Genomic DNA, 16,701 nt, shown 5'->3' with positions numbered 1-16,701 from the left:
TCCAGAAGGCCTTACTTGAATCCAAGGTCCCATTTCCCACAAAAGAAGACGCAATCATGTCAGCCCTCCCAGGAAGAGGCAGCTCCCCAGACAAGAAACTAAATTCAGATGATGGCACCAGATAGAAGGGGAATCCTCATCTGCTTCTTGGCTTCATTCTTTTGGTGGATCCATCTGAACATTCAAAGGGGCAGCTGTCCAGGCTTCCGCCCCGAGGCCAGGGCTGCTGTGGCGGTACTGACCACATGGAGGCAGCCCCCTCAAGAGGAGGAGGCAGGCCCTGCACTCTCATGATCAAGTCATATCTTGTCAATGAGATTATATGAAGTCATGTTACTCTCTCTGTTTATTCCTCTTTTGTTATCGCCAACTTGCAATAAAGGCTGGTCTGAAGGATCCAGCCTGGTCTATGGCTTCCCTGTGTGTGTATGTGTATATTAGAGGTGGGGACACAACTAGTTGTCAGTGAGGAGTGAGAAACCCCAAGGGAAAATTCCAGGCACCTCTCTCCACAGAGATTTCTCCCTTCACTGCTAAGCTCGGAGGAGTTGGTTTTAATTAATTAGGAAAGGCAGTGACTCCTTCCCACTGGGTCTGGTGGAACCAGGGAGAGACCTAGAAGGAGACTTAAGCCCATGGGCTAAGCCCACAGTCAGGTTTTCAAAACTGGAGCATGAGAGGAGATGAAGGCTGATCTCGTAGCAAAGAGACTCGATGTTTAGGGCCTCCTGTGGGCCGTATTGAGCACACTTGTATCTATTTCACCAGGTAACAGAGTAGGTCCACCAACAGTTGGTGGGGGTGAGCCCGCCTTTGGGAGAGGGTGGCTCCAGCCATGGATACAGTGGATCCACTGAAGCTGGCAAACAATCAGGCTTGACATGTGTCACCTACATGTGTTTTGGGGGACAGAGAAGGGCCCAAGAGAAAAAAGGAACATGTAAGCAAATAAACAAAATAGAAATAAACCTCAACGTATCTTCTCAAGATTTGTTTCTCATTGCCTCCCACTCTCCTCAGGAGTCAAAACCATGGTGGTCCCAGGAAGACCCTAGAGGCGGGAGGCATCAGGGAAGGGACTGGGACAGCTCTGTTTTTTTGAAGAGAAATTGCCAACATCATTTCCGAACGTCCAGAGGAAAGTGAGTTTCCGGGCGACAAAGACGTGACAATTGGAGCTGCTCTCTTCAGCAAGCAGCAGCCTCCAGAACATCCCTAACATCTCCACCAGCTGACCTTTTCTGCTCCATAGCGAACCCCACCCCCCTGACTTGAGGCACATTTTGGGAAAGAGCCAGAATGGAAGACCACTAGGTGTGAATACAGATCTCACAAAGCCAGTGCACTCAGCCAGGGGTTCTCAGCCCCACTTGCAAGTGAGAATCACCTGCAGAGCTTTTTAAACACACCCAGGCCTGGGCCCCACCACCCGAGATGCTGATTTCATTGGTTTGGGATAGGACCCAGGCATGGCTATGCTTTAAAAGCTCTCCAGGTGATTTGAATGTGCTGTCAGACTTGGGAACCACTACATTATACAACAGGAGAGTCCCTCAGGCCCTCACTCAGATCCCAGTTACTCTTAATTTATATACACTTCTAACAATCCAGTTGTCTGGTTTGCTAGCTGGTAGAAAATGAAAAGCAGCATATTTAGAAGGGGAGAGAAAAGCTGCTAATGAAACAACACTAAAAGCAGCAAGACATAACAAATGAGAGTCTGATCACAAGTGTAAAGATAGAAAGCCTATAAAAAGCAAAGACAGCACTCAACCCCTTCCCTCTCCAGCATATCCTATTTACAGTAAGGGCCTCAGGGGATCATGAGATGGCGGGGGCGGGGGTGTGTGTGTGTGTGAAGAACAAGTGATGCGCATTGACTGTCTGTGACATGTTGGCATATGTTGACAGTTGCTACACACATTACTTCATTGAATTCTCATCGCAGCCCTAGGAGGTAAGTATTATGACCCCATTTTACAGATGAAGAAACCGAGACTCAAGGAGGATTATGAGCTTGCTCAAAGTTGCCTAAGCATGGAGATGCAATGCTGGAATTTGAATGTCAAATGTTGGTCAGTTTGACTCAAAAGCCCACATATGTTGGAAAGCGCAGTATGTGCCTGTTTAGTATGATAACTGATATTTCTAATGATGACCCAAAGCCTAGAGCTGGATTACCCTCAATATCCAGCTGTTCAAGATGTTCATTTTAGGAATAGTTATACACACACACACACACACACACACACACACACACACAAATATATGCTTTTCAACAGTGATGAAAGAACAGGGTATCCATTTGGGAAATAAATAAATAAAAAATACAAGTTATTTCCCAGCTCACACCATTCATTAAAATTAATACCAGATGGATAAAGATGGAAATGAAACCATAAAGGTACTAGAAGAAAATAATAAGTGAATATTTTATAATCTTAAGATGGGGAAGAACTTTCTAAATATGTCAACAAAAGCAGAAACCATAGAGGAAAAGATTGATAGATTTGACTACATAAAAAATTAAAAACTTCTGTACATCAAAAACCACCATAAATTGAAAAAATATTCAACCTCACTAGCATTCAAAGAAAGCAAATTAAAACAGCAATGAGAGAACTTTTTTCTCTTTTGCTGATCAGATTGGCAATGATTAAAAAGAATGATAATACTGAGAGCTGGCATGGGTGAGGGGAAATCAGCACTTATACATTGTTGGAGGGAGTGTAAATTGGTACAATCTTTCTAGAAGGCATTTTGGCAAGATGTACGAAAAAAGCCTAAGAAGGCACATACCTTTTGACCCAGTAATTCCATGTATGAAATTTATCCAAGGGAAAGAATTGATCCACTTAAACACAAAGGCATACATAAAATGTGTGCAAGGATTTTATTCACTGAGGCACTCCATGGAATTTGAAAAATTGGAAGCAACCTAGATGTTTAATAAAAATAAATTTGTCAAATAAAGTATTTTATATACATAGGAAGCAATACCACTCAGTACCAAAAAGGATGCTATATACACAAACAGGCCAATGGGACAGAAACATACATGAAATTTGATATATGCTAAATATCAAGTTAGTGAGGCAAAGACAGACTTTTTAATAAATGGTGTTTCGCTACCTGGAAAAAAGATACTGGGCCAGTTTTTTATACAGTACCCCAGGATAAGCATCAGCTGGATCCAAAACTTAAATGCACAAAATAAAACCATAAAATCACCAGAAGATCAAATCACTATGTTGTACACCTGAAAATAATGTAACATTGTGTGTCACCTATACTCAAATTTTTAAAAATTATTTTTAAAAATTACTAGAATAGAACCCCTTTATAATCTTATAGTGAAGACTTTTTAAAAAAATTTTTATTTCTTCTTTTTTAAAGATTTTATCCATTTATTTGACAGAGAGAGACACAGCAAGAGAGGGAACACAAGCAGGGGGAGTGGGAGAGGGAGAAGCAGGCTCCCCGCTGAGCAGGGAGCCCGATGTGGGGCTCGATCCCAGAACCCTGGGACCATGACCTGAGCCGAAGGCAGCCACTTAACAACTGAGCCACCCGGGTGCCCCAAAGACCTTTTTAATTGATTAAAAATCCAGAAATCATGAAATAAAAGACTGATAAGTACAGCTGTATAAAAGTCTTAAAATTCCTGTATGATAAAAGCATCATAATTAAAAAAAAAAAGTATATGACTAACTGGAGGAAAAGAAATCACAACTCATTTCACAAAGGGTCAATCACTATAATATATAATTTATTTCTGTGAATCAAGGACACCAATAACCAAATAGAAAAAATACCTGTTTTCAGGGTAAGAAACAAAAACAAAAACAGATTTAAGCACATGAAAGAATGTTCAACTTCGTTAATAAGAAAGTGTAAATTGTAGTAGCAATGATATACCCATTTTTCACCTATCAGATTTGTACATATCCAAAATACACTGATGGGAGGAAGTTGTAGGGAAATAGGCGTCCTCCTACAATGCTGTAGGAATACAAAATGGTATACCCCTATGAAGTCCAATTTGGCATTTGCTATTAATGATATTAATATACTTACCCCTTGATTCATCAATCTCACCTTCAGAATTTTTCCTGCAAATATATTAGCACACATACAAAAATTACATTTGCATGTATTAGAGTATTGTTTGTAATACTGAAAGTTTGAAAATAACCACAATGCCCAACTATATGAAATTGGTTAGATATTATGATCCATCTATACCATGTTATACCAGGAAACTCTCTATGTAGTGATAAGAAAAAGTCTCCGCTGTATACTATTAGGTTTTTGGGGGTTTTTTTAGGTGCCTGATAATATATATATAGTGTGCTAACTTCTGTGTAAGAAAGGATGGGGCATACATAATTGCATTTGCTTGTATTTTCAAAAAAGAACATTATAACTATTAAAAGCGGTGACCTGTGGGAATGGAAATCAGAAAACCAGGTGAAATAGGGGATGAGGATTAAGGAGTGCACTTGTTAGTGATGAGCACCGGGTAATGTATGGAATTGTAGAATCACTCTATTGTACACCTGAAAGTAATAAAACCCTGTCTGTTTAAAAAAAAGAAAGAAAGAAAACCAGGTGAAGCAGGACATGCATGGAAGCAAGAATTCTCAATGTCTACTTTTTTTTCTAAGATTTTATTTATTTATTTGACAGAGAGAGAGCATAAGCCGGGGCATCGGCAGGCAGACGCAGAGGGAGAAGCAGACTTTCCACCTAGCGGGGAGCCTGATGAGGAGGACCTTGGGATCATGACCCAAGCTGAAGGCAGACACTTAACAACTGAGCCACCCAGGCACCCCACAATATCTACTTTTTTATATTGTTTTGATTTTTGAACTATTTTTGAACTAAGGTATTGTCTATTTTATTTTTTATTAAAAAAATTTTTTTATTAAGTGATCTCTCTGCCCAACATGGGCCCGAGATCAAAAGTCACATGCTCTAGCGACTGAGCAAGGCAGGCACACCAAGTATTGTCTATTTTTAAAATAAACTTAATTTAATCTATGATGGTTCAGATTCATTTGTGCTGACATGAGAGATTTTCAAAATGGATTTGGTGCATAAAGTAGATCACAGAAATATATATAGAAGAATTTTGTCTTTAAAAAAATCATATCTATATGGCCATTTTCTTCTATATATCGGGAAACAGGAAAACCTAGAAAGATACATTCTAAAATATTAATAGTGGTTATCTCCAGTTAGGAGGATTTAGGGTTATCTAATTTTAATTATTTTTATTTTTATCTATATTTTTTAACTTTTGTACAATGACCTTGTTTTATTTCTATAATCACAAAATAAAGAGAAAAACACTTGCTTTAAACAAGCCTCAAGGGAAAATAAATAACCCAGGAAAAATTTGCGAAATGACCAAAAATTTAACATCCTGAATATTTAAAGAATTCTCTCTCTCAAAAAAAAAAGAATGCTGCGGAAAAAATTCACATGAGGAACCACAGGACAAAGAAATGTTTGTATACTTATACAATGTATTACTAGAAAGCAATAAAGTAATACTGAACACTGCCAAATGACAAGGATAATCGTTACATAGTAAGAAGGAAGAGCAGGTTGGCAAACAGTGTTATTTTCATAAAAATATATTTATACTAGACTTACAGACTTTACTGGGTGCATGTATTTGGGTACAGATACGAATACGTGCATAGAATAAAGTCTGTAAGAATAGGCTCTGAAAGGTAAACAGGTATGATATCTGAATGGTAGGAAGACAGGTGCTTACTTTTCTTCTTGTCTTAACTTTCATTTCACTGCAATGAAATGGTTATTTGTATAATATAAAATAAAAGGAAATACTATTTGTAATATTGCCTTGTGAAAGATTTAGCCACAAGTAAATTCATCACATTGTATGTAATAAGGAAAAACTTAAAACAACTTAAGTATGTAAAAATAGGCTTTAAAGGTAACAGGGAGGGGCGCCTGGGTGGCTCAGTCGTTAAGCGTCTGCCTTTGGCTCAGGTCATGGTCTCAGGGTCCTGGGATGGAGCCCCGCATCGGGCTCCCTGCTTACCAGGGAGACTGCTTCTCCCTCTCCCTCTGCCTGATGCTCCCCCTGCTTGTGCTCGCTCGCTCTCTGTCAAATACATGAATAAAATCTTAAAAAAATAAAAATAAAGGTAACAGGGAGTCTGTGGAATATTTTCAATCACAAATCACTGTTACAGAAAAATATTTATTAATGTGAAAGATGCACAGTATGTAAAGAAATATATAGCATATGTATATAAACCAGCATATACTAGATAACTCCACTAAAAAATTAAAATGTATATGCTTAGAAGAATTGGGGGAGGATACACACCAAGGTATTTGTTAACTGTGGTTACCCCTGAGTAGTGGAATTATAGGTATTTTTTGCTTTATTTTTTTGGACGTTCAAGGTTTTTTCAGTGCTCTACAATAAACAATCCCTTCTAAAATGAGAAAAAATAAAGCACTAACAAACTTTTTAATGCTTAAAAAAATAATGCTTTAAAAGACAAATTCTAGGGGTGCCTGGGTGGCTCAGGTGTTTAAGCATCTGCCTTCTGCTCAGGTCATGATCTCAGGGTCCTGGGATGGAGCCCCGCATCGGGCTCCCTGCTCAGTGGGCAGCCTGCTTCTCCCTCTCCCTCTCCCTCTCCCCCTGCTTATTCTCTCTCTCTCTCTCTCTCATTCTCTACCCCTGTGTTTCAAATGAATAAATAAAATCTTTAAAAAAAAAAGACAAATTCTAAACTATCTAAAAAATGTCACCCCTCCAAAAGGAGAGGGGCAGTTAAAGCTGCAAACCTGCTGGGTTGGGAGGTGGCTGGCGGGCCGTAAGGTGAGTGACATGACCAGGGCACGAAGGTCATCTGCGAGGGGCCGCTCCTGGCCCAGGCCCTCCTTTGGCTGCTTCTGCTACCGCCTTCCTGGCCATCCTAGAGTAATTGCTGAGCCCCTCAAGAGGAAGGAGAGGCTTGTGGGGGGAGGTGGGCTCTCTCGGATGGCCCCCCTCCAGAAAGGCCAAGGCAGAGAGGCGGGCTCTGAGGCCCCTGGGCAGCCCCCTGAGCCCTTCATGTCTCCTGAGAGTTTACCACAACATTCTCTTCACTGGACTCCTGCCCTCAGTCCCTGCCCTGTCCAATCTATCTTCCAAGCCCCTGCCACCCTTCTGAAAATATAGCTAATTATTTTATTCCCGAAACCAAAACATTTTATCCCAAGTCAGTAGTTCTCAAACTTTCCCGCTGAAGTACGCCAACAGCAGACGGAAAGCAATGCCTTCAGTGCCCCCAGGGGACCGCGCAGCCTGAAGCCCCTGCCAGCACACCCAACCGCTCTTTGAAGCCTTCTGTTTCCTCTTAAAAACTCTTGAGAATTGCACATTCTATTCCATGATGTATCTGAATTTCCTTTAATATGAAGATGCCTAAAATTATTCACCTCAAGGAGAATCGGCGCTCCTGAAAGAGATATTGTGTTTATCTGGAGGCTCAGGGGTCCTCCTTGGAGATGTACCTGTAGCCTAAAATCCAAACTCCCAACAGGCAAGGCCCCTGACAATTCGGCCCTTACCCGCCTTTCTGCCTCCTTCCCACTGCTCCGGCACACGCTCCCCAGTCACTGGGCCACCTGGACTCCCGTCACTTCCCGATATTCCAGCTTCTTCCCGGCCTCTGTGTTCCTGCTCAGACGCTTGCTTCCCGTGCACCCCACTCTGACAGTCCCCCCAAAGGCCTCAAGGGGACACGAACGCCACCTTCCACATTAAACTCTGACGGCTCCTGCCCGGTGTGCTCCTGACAGATACACGGGGCAGATCACGCGTTGCCCTGAAAACAGCCTGTGCTTTGGAACCTCCAGCTCTTGACACGAGACGAAGCACCTAATTCCTCTTCGATCCCATTTGTAAAATGGGGAATAATCGCGCTTCTCTCGCAGGGCTGTTACAGGGATAAAATCCCATTCGGACAACAATGTAGGACCCAGCACATGCTCCCTTCCCCTCCTCCCAACTCCTCCAGCATGTTATTTGCACCACTCGTGGGAAGAACATACGTTTCGCAGTCATTCTTTTGTATAATGGTTTCTTTCCCCCCCAGATAGATCAATGGCTCCCAACGTCCCAAAGAAGCTTCTTGTATTACCCCCTTGATCTCACGGCTTGAAAGATTTTGGTTATGAAACCAAACACATTTATGGAATAGCAGCCGGCTTGTCTAAGTTCTCTATCCCATTAAGCTTTTTTGAATAGAGAGAGCGGTCCCAGCCTTTCCTCTCCTGCCTAACTTTAGGGACCGGGACTTGGGAGCCACCCACGGAGACCATAAACACCTTGAGACTACAGCTCGGTCTTCACACTTCTCACGGCACCTTACTCAGCGCCTCGCACTTAGAACACACCTAGTAACTGCTTGTGGCATAAACAAGAAGTTTCACACAGATGATGGGGGCACGGGGGGGGGAGCCCTCGAAATTAGCCGGTTGGTGTGCAGAAAGGGGTCATTGTTATAGGAGGCAGAGCTGGAGGCCAGCCCTTCTCCCCCTAGCCCCCCGGAGCAGCACCCCCAATTATACCAGCTGGCCTCCAACTTCAGTGTGTGAGCCGATTAAAAAGCGCCCTCTCTTCAGTGTCTGGAAACTCCTGCAAGGAAAGTTTGCTGCCCAAAGTTGGCTTTTGACTAGAGTCTTAATAAGAGGCCTCAGCAGGCGACAGCTAGAGAGACAATGTCACTTAGAAGAGCAGCTTGAAGCGGCAGTTAGGAGAAGAATTATTTTAATGAATACGTTTCCTTTCAATTGTATGGGAATATCAAGATCCCATTAGAATAGGGAAGCAATTAGAACTAATAAAGATGAATGCACAGTGCTCCGTGCGTGCGGAATAACAAGCAGCCAACAAAGGGACTCCGGAGAGCCTGCTCTAATCCAAACGAACCGGCGGCCCGCGGAGGGGAAACGGCTCTGTTCAGCTGCTCAAAGCCCGTGGGTCCCACGCATTCTGATCACGGCCAGCGAATGGTGTGAGTTGGGCCTCGGCGCTGGATGTTGAGGGCCCCCGCCTGGGTCCTGGCCTGGCCCCTCAGGGATAGAGATGGGCTGTTGGCAGCCCCTTGGCGACGGCCATTCAGACTAGGGCCCTGGCTCGCAGCCAGCCTCACGCCTGCCCCTCGCACTGGGTCTCATTGTGTCCAGGTGGCAAATGCCTTCTCGCCAACTCTCCTTCGAGGTTTAGAGAGGGGGTGGGACGGTGGAGGAGGGAGAAGGGGGCCCTGTGCACGCCATCCTCCTCCCCCATCTCTCCCCTCCCCCGCTGGTCAGGCTCTGCTCCTCCTCTGCACTGGGTGTTAGGTTACAGATACTGGTGGGTCACAGGCAGCCTAACACAGAAGCACTGTTGCTTACACAATTGCTCTTCAAACAGTAACAAACAATCTTCATTACCCAAGTCAGGTCGAATCATCCGCCCAGCCATCCTGCCTCAATCCCAGCCGCTCCTCCAGGACCCACGGGTTCACGCTCTGCCCATTCCGCTGTAACAGAATTGAGCTTGAGCTCCTTCCACCCCCCCCACCCCCCCACCCCCCCACCCCCCCGCCTGGCCCAGGAATACGGGACAAAGCTCTTCCTCTGATCCCTTCGAGCCGGATCAGCTTGCATGGCTGTCAAAACTGTCGGAAGAAATAGCAAGGGCACAAGCACCTGTGCAGACTGGGACTCACTCAAATCTGGGGTGACATGTTACTCAGCATCTCTGTGAAGAAGGCACTCAAGAGTTTGGAGGACTCTATTGCCAAGTTTAGAAGGAATCCAACAAGATAACCCTGGCTCCCCACCAAAGCGTTCACTGGCCTTAGAAGGAGTGTCAGGACTTGACATTTCTTTATTTAATCTTTTTTGGCCAGACGGTTTTTTCAACCAGGAATGTGTAAACTCGTTCCAAAACGTCTGCATGAGAGACGAGTCACACTCATTACTGAGATTTTTCTACCACTTATCCTTTAAAAAAAAAAAAAGTCTGTAACATTTTGTATTTCTTAATGTAGAGCACTTTAAAAGTATGTTTGCATTTATAATCTTTCTCAAAATAATTCTGTGGGGACAGGCCAGGCAAGGAGGCCTACAGATGTGGAAACAGTAGCCCAAAGAGGTTGAGTGTCCTGGGCAAGGTCACCAAATGAGTGGGTGAGGAGGGACACCAGCGCTCAGGACTTCTGACCTAGTTCAGGCTTTGTTCTGGGACACACCTCTTCTACACCCACAAAGTGCTGGACATTTCCAAGATAATTCATCCCGCAATTCTGCCTTTCCAGTGTAATTCCCTTATCCCTTTCTGCAGACTAAAAGGGGCTAAGCACTGTGGGCTTTCAAAGAAAGATCCACCCTCAAGAAGGTTTCAAGCAATAGTTATCAAAGTGTTTGTTTTGCTGCTTCTCTCCCCAGACAAAGAGGTATGCATTGCCTCCCTTCTAATAGCTTACGTAAGGGTTGTTTACAAAGTCTGCTGGTCCTGTATAAGGTAGGCATGATCAGAACGGTAAAAACGATTGTCTAGGTCCCTTCCGGTAGAACACTGTAGCATCCAGGGATTGGCAAATGGTAAAAACAAAGCCATTCACCTTTCATGCCGCCCCCCCACCTCTTATACCCAAAGGCTTATTCATTTAGTATTTTAATTTTAAAATAATTTTGAGGTATAATTTACATATTGTGAGATGCATAGATATTAAGGGTACAGTTTGACACGTTTTGACAAATACCTACACCCAAATCAAGACACAGAACATTTCCCTCACTCCCAGAAAGTTCCTGCATACCCCTTTCCAGTCAACCCCACTCCAGACCGCCACTGTTCTAATTTCTATCACCATAGATTAGTTTAACCTGTCTTGAACATCCAAGTAAATGGAATCCTATTGTATGTAACCTTTTGTATCTTTCTTCTTTCACTTAACATAATGTCCGCCAGACTCATCCATGTTGTATCAGTAGTTCCTTTTTTTTTTGATGTGTACTATTACATTATTCATTCAGTTTCTAAAATCCAGTCATATTACTGCAAATTTTTCCCTCAAAATTCTTTCCATTCAGTGTATCTCCTATATGCTCATTCCCATGCATCTATCTCCTACATATCTTCTTGGCAATGCTTGGATTGAGAGAATACGTAAATGAACTCTTTTATCTCTAGCACAGTCCTTCTAGGTAGGAGTGGTTCTCTCTACCTTCAGGAGAAACAGATAACCAGGCAGTCCAGCATGAGTACGTGAAGACAGTCATGAGTACAGTCTTCAGAAGAGAGAGCTCTAGGTTCTCGTCTCCAGTCCAGCTCTTAACAGATGATTGGTTTGAGACAGGTGATTTCTGTGACTATTTTCACATTGGTAAAATGAGGGTAAAAATACCTTCTTCATAGGGATTTGTGAGGATGAAATTATATTGTACACAGAATGTTTGGCACAATGAAAACTAGTAACAGCCTCAAGCTAGACCGTAATAAACATCCTTCTGCTTCATTCACACACTTGCAGTTTTTCTAAGTCAGATACTATAAGTGAGTATACATTTTCAGAAGTTTTTAAAGTGAAGAGCTCATGATTACATCTAGAAAAATCTGACTGTCAGATATTTACTTAAATGTTATTTCCTGTCAAAAAAAAACCTTTCGTCATTTATTCAGTGACAATTATATACTGAGTGCTGACTCTGAGGGGTTCTTCAAGAGTTAAAGACATAGCCTTAGCTTTTAGGATGTTTGGTTTTGGAGGGTAATAAGATAAGCACAAAAATAATTATAATACAAAGCAGAGTATGGTCAATAATAATAATTAACATCTATTAATATCGTGGTTAAGAGCATGGTCTTTTGAGTCATACTATATGGTTCAAATCTCAGTCGTGATGTTGAGGAAGTTACTTAACCTCTTTCTGTGTTACTTCACTTATAAGATGGGAATAATAATACCACTTATCTAGCAGGGCTGTTATGACTAGATGAGTTAATACATGTAAACACTTAGCACAGTATCAGCACATTAAAAATATGCAATAAATAATAGCTAACATTTATTGAACACTCAATATGTGCTGAGCACTGCGTTAAATACTTTATATGCATTACTTCACATAATCTCCATAATGTTGTTACTGCTATTATATCCATTTTACTGATAAGGTAACTGAGGGGCAGGGAACTTAGGTAACTTGCCCAAGATTACATAGCTAGCAAATAGCAAATGCCATAGGAAAGACAGATCTATAAAATGGGGATGATGATAACAGTACCTCAATGAGAATTAAACAAACTAATATTCGAAAAGTGGTTAGAACAGAGCCTAGGATATAATAAGGTCTATATAAGTGAATGCTAAATAAATGTAAATTGCTATGGTGATTCAGAGATAGCAGTAAATAACTTCCATGCATGGAGATTAAGGAAGGCTTTGGAACGGTGACATTTAAGCTGAGTCCTGAAATAAGAGAGAGCGAGAGGGAGGGAGGGAGGGAGGGAGGGAGGGAGGAAGGAAGGGAAGGAGGGAGGGAGGGAGGGAGGAAAAAGGAGGGTGGGAGGGAAAGTGAGGAGAGAGGAAAGAACTGGGGGTATGCAAAAAGATAAAAAGTAATGGAAGTAGTTAAGTTTGATTAGGTCAAAGAATCTCCCCTTTCCTCCAATCGGCCAATATTTCTGTCAGCTGTATTTTCCTTTCACCCCTGTAGAATCTATCCTTGCCCCCTCATCCTACATTTTACAATATTTATGGAGAGCCTGTAGGTGCCAGGCACTGTTCTAGGCGCTGGGGATACACCAATGAACAAGACAAACCAAGTCTCAGTTCCTATTCTGCACTATAAAAAGACTCCAAAATCGATTCCTAGCTTCTGGTCGTCCCTACTTCCAAACCATCCCTCACACCGCCACCAGAGAGACTGTAAAGAGAGAGATCCGGTCCGGGCACTCCCTTGCTTAAACTCCCAGTAGTAGTTTCCCATCATGTTTAGAATAAATTTCAATCTCCCTAGTATCCTGTGCAAAGTTCTTCCCTGATTGGCCCTCACAGCCCTATCTCCCAGCCTTCACCTCCCTGCACTCTGCACTCGGGCCAGTAAAATCACTCAAAATCCTAGATACACTTAAAATAAGCACTTGCTGAAAAGACGTGGCTAGAACGCCAACCCTATTTCAACGTTGTCCATGGAAACATTTCCCATTCTGCATGCCCTGGACGAGAAAGCCCTGATTACCTTGCCCCAACTCTGGAGCCTAAAAGGCAGCGCTGAGGGTACACCTCCCACCGCCCGGGCGTGCAAACCCAAACCCGTAGGGAGCCGGAAGGGGCGGGGCTTGGCGCGGCCCCGGGGCCACCATCTTGGCTGAGCTGGCCGGAAGTGGCCCGGCGAACCGGCGCGCGGGCGCACACTGAGGCTGCGCCGGGGCGGCGCGCAAATCTTCGGCGCCGGAGGCGTTGCGGCAAGGGTCCCGAGACTTCTGCAGTGCAGCCCAGCATCCCGAAAGCCCCCTCTGACCTCTCTCCTTTTCCTCCTCCCGCTGCCCCAGGCTCTGTCTCCCCCCTCCGCCGGGGTTTGCGCAGCGGCTTGCACACCCCTTGGCCTTGTACGCGCTCTGCACCTGCCTGCCCGAAACATGTTGCTGAAACCCGAGAACGGGGCTCTCCCCATCCCTCAGGCCGAGAGGGAGAAGGATGGCGGCCGTGACGGTGAGACTCAGGCCCTGACCGCTTCTCAGAAAGAGGTCCCGAGCCCCCTCCTGCGAGAGACCCCCAAGGAGGATCTTGGCGCCCGGAGGGAGGAGGGGGCTGCGGACTCCGCCCTCACCCCAAAAGGCGCAAGGACCTTGGCAGCCAAAGCCTTGGCCCGGCGCAGGGCCTACCGCCGTCTGGATCGGACGGTGGCCGAGCTGGTGCAGTTCCTGCTGGTGAAGGACAAGAAGAAGAGTCCCATCACTCGCTCCGAGATGGTGAAATACGTAATCGGAGACTTGAAGGATCTGTTCCCTGAGATCATCGCAAGGGCCGCAGAGCATCTGCGGTATGTCTTTGGTTTCGAGCTGAAACGGTTTGGCCGCAAGCACCACACTTACATCCTGATCAACAAACTAAAACCTCTTGAGGAGGAGGAGGAGGAGGAGGAGGATCTGGGAGGAGATGGCCCCAGATTGGGTCTCTTAATAATGATCTTGGGCCTTATCTACATGAAAGGTAATAGTGCCAGGGAGACACAGGTCTGGGAGATGCTACGTCGTTTGGGGGTACGCCCCTCAAAGTATCACTTCCTCTTCGGGTACCCGAAGAGGCTTATTATGGAAGATTTTGTGCAGCAGCGATACCTCAGTTACAGGCAGGTGCCTCACACCAATCCGCCGGAATGTGAATTCTCTTGGGGTCCCCGGAGCAACCTGGAAATCAGCAAGATGAAAGTCCTGGGGTTCGTGGCCAAACTCCATAAGAAAGAACCCCAGCACTGGCCAGTGCAGTACCGTGAGGCCCTGGCAGATGAGGCTGACAGGGCCAGAGCCAAGGCCAGAGCTGAGGCCAGTATGAGAGCTAGGGCTAGGGCCAGGGCCAGGGCCAGGGCCAGTGATAGGGCTGGTATCTGCCCCTGATGAGGGCTGGTGGAAAGGTGGCCAGCGGGGTCCTCGTGGTTATGAAAAAGCTACTGTCGGAGTCATAAGTAGTATCGTTGGGGGTAGGTCGTTAATTAGAAGTTGTATTTGTGTAACTAGGATTTAGGTTTTGTATCTTGCTGTGTTTTGTTACATTTTACATACTGTTAAATTGATATTTATAAATGAGATTGGTCTACTTTTTCCTGTAGGATTTTGTTGTGGTTTGGCAGGTTTTGTAAAATGGATGGAAAACTTTACATTTTGTTTTGTGATCTTGAACAAATGACGCAGCATTGTAATGCCGTACATTAATGGTTTCAAGGAACTCAGCAGTGTGATCATCTGGTACCACGAAAACAAATAGCTGATTGGTGGCTAGCTTCCCAGTGCTTTTTGTCTATATTGTATAAAGAAAAAGACTGACCTGTACCTCTATTTGTTAGCTATTATAGTATCTAGAGAAAAATGAAAATACAGTAAATTAGAACTATACCCTGGTACACTTAATAAATTAAACATTTGATGAGCATCTTCTTTTGTGTGGTGTTTGGGGCATTTGGGGATAGAATGCTGAACAAGATAAAGGTCCTACATTTTGGAACTGGAGATTAAGAAAATAAACCAGAAATTACAGAACAGTGAGTTGAAGGCTGCAGAGGGACCCCTAACCCAGCTGGGCTGATTGGGTGAGGCTTGCCTGAAATTACCTTCAGTCGGACTTTGGGGGTTGAGGGGGAAGGATGGGGCATGTGGAGGGGAGGGAAAGGAAAAGCAGAAGTTAGGGGTGGGAGATGGTATTGGGAATAACTGAAGGGCACAGGTGCCCCTCAATAACATGGGAAGAAGACTTGATTCATGATGGAGCTGGAAAACACCCTACCTTTGCCAGGGCTCTTTTTCCAGAACAACTCATTTCAGTGCATAGTGATGGTGACTGTTAGTGTTGTGGTCCCCTCCATCTCCGTTCTCTCAACAGCTCTCTATCAAAGCTGTCACAAACCAAATACTGTAACAATTCAGGAACGGTGTGTCCTGTGGGTGGAGGGTACATGTGATGCGGTGTGTCCTGTGGGTGGAGGGTACATGTGATGTCCCCTACTATCGAGAAGTTCCATTTCAAGATTTCTCCCCTGGCACTAGGCAGCCTAGGGCCCTCATCCCTGTTTCTACGTGCTGTTTTCCACCTGCCACCTCCCGTTTGGAGGAGACTAGTAAGGCATTGCTCACATTCTTAACTAGCCATGAAGGATCATCCACATGAGCTGCTCAGGCCTCTGCAATGCCTGCCACTTTCACTCTGGGGATACATCCTGTGGAAAAGATACAGAGAATAATAGGGAAAGTGGTAACCAAACCAGAGATGGGTGTAGAGGGGACTGTGAAGCTACCCCCAACCCCGCAGCTGCCATATACGGAAGAGCCGCTTTTCTACACTTTACTGCCAGTTTTTTCCTGCTTTCAGCTGTGTTCAAATAACATTTCTGACTATGTTAAGGTTGGTGTGGAATACAAATAAATACTTTGGGACACAGGCCCAGGGATCCAGCAAACTAGACTGAGATCGAAACTATAAGCTTATGGGCAAAAACGTTCACCAATGAATGAAAAGATGACTTCTGGGCAGTTCATAGTTCATTAAACAAACAAATACTGAGTGTTCACTATATGCCAAGGACTTTGCTGGGTTCCAAAGATTAACGTGGGAAGACTGGCTTTACCTGCAAAGAACAATAACAGTGATATTTCTCGCATTTGTATTTTCTCACCAGCAGTGTGTGCACCTGAGGGTCAGATTACTTGGTGATTTGCCTAAGGTCACAAGTCCCTGGCCCCCCAATCTAGTGTGTTTCATTTTAGCACATTGTTCCCCATTCCTGGCTTCCAGTATGTTGTGTGTGATTTCAGTTATCACAATTCCAAAACACAAGCAGGGCCTGTAGAATTATCTTCAGTTCCCATTGCAGTCCTTATGGCAGTGAAATAGCATAGAAATACACCCCCCCACCCCGTTTTACCTGTACCAGATGTGACTCTGCTGAAATTTGGAT

The 16,701-nt window shown here is 44.4% G+C and overlaps 1 protein-coding gene across 1 annotated transcript; it reads left to right on the top strand.

Annotated features, from left to right (window-relative positions):
- The first annotated feature begins 13,424 nt into the window (after positions 1–13,424).
- MAGEF1 (MAGE family member F1) lies at positions 13,425–15,182 on the top strand. The gene has a single exon (XM_027584412.2). It carries the CDS (start codon positions 13,673–13,675, stop codon positions 14,648–14,650), a length of 978 nt encoding a protein of 325 aa, XP_027440213.1. The 5' UTR covers positions 13,425–13,672; the 3' UTR covers positions 14,651–15,182.
- Positions 15,183–16,701: the final 1,519 nt, after the last annotated feature.

The sequence above is a fragment of the Zalophus californianus genome, chromosome 1, assembly GCF_009762305.2.
Source record: "Zalophus californianus isolate mZalCal1 chromosome 1, mZalCal1.pri.v2, whole genome shotgun sequence".
Lineage (NCBI taxonomy): Eukaryota > Metazoa > Chordata > Mammalia > Carnivora > Otariidae > Zalophus > Zalophus californianus.
The sequence above is the reverse complement of the archived record's forward strand: the minus strand, read 5'-3'. Positions and strand labels throughout refer to the sequence as shown.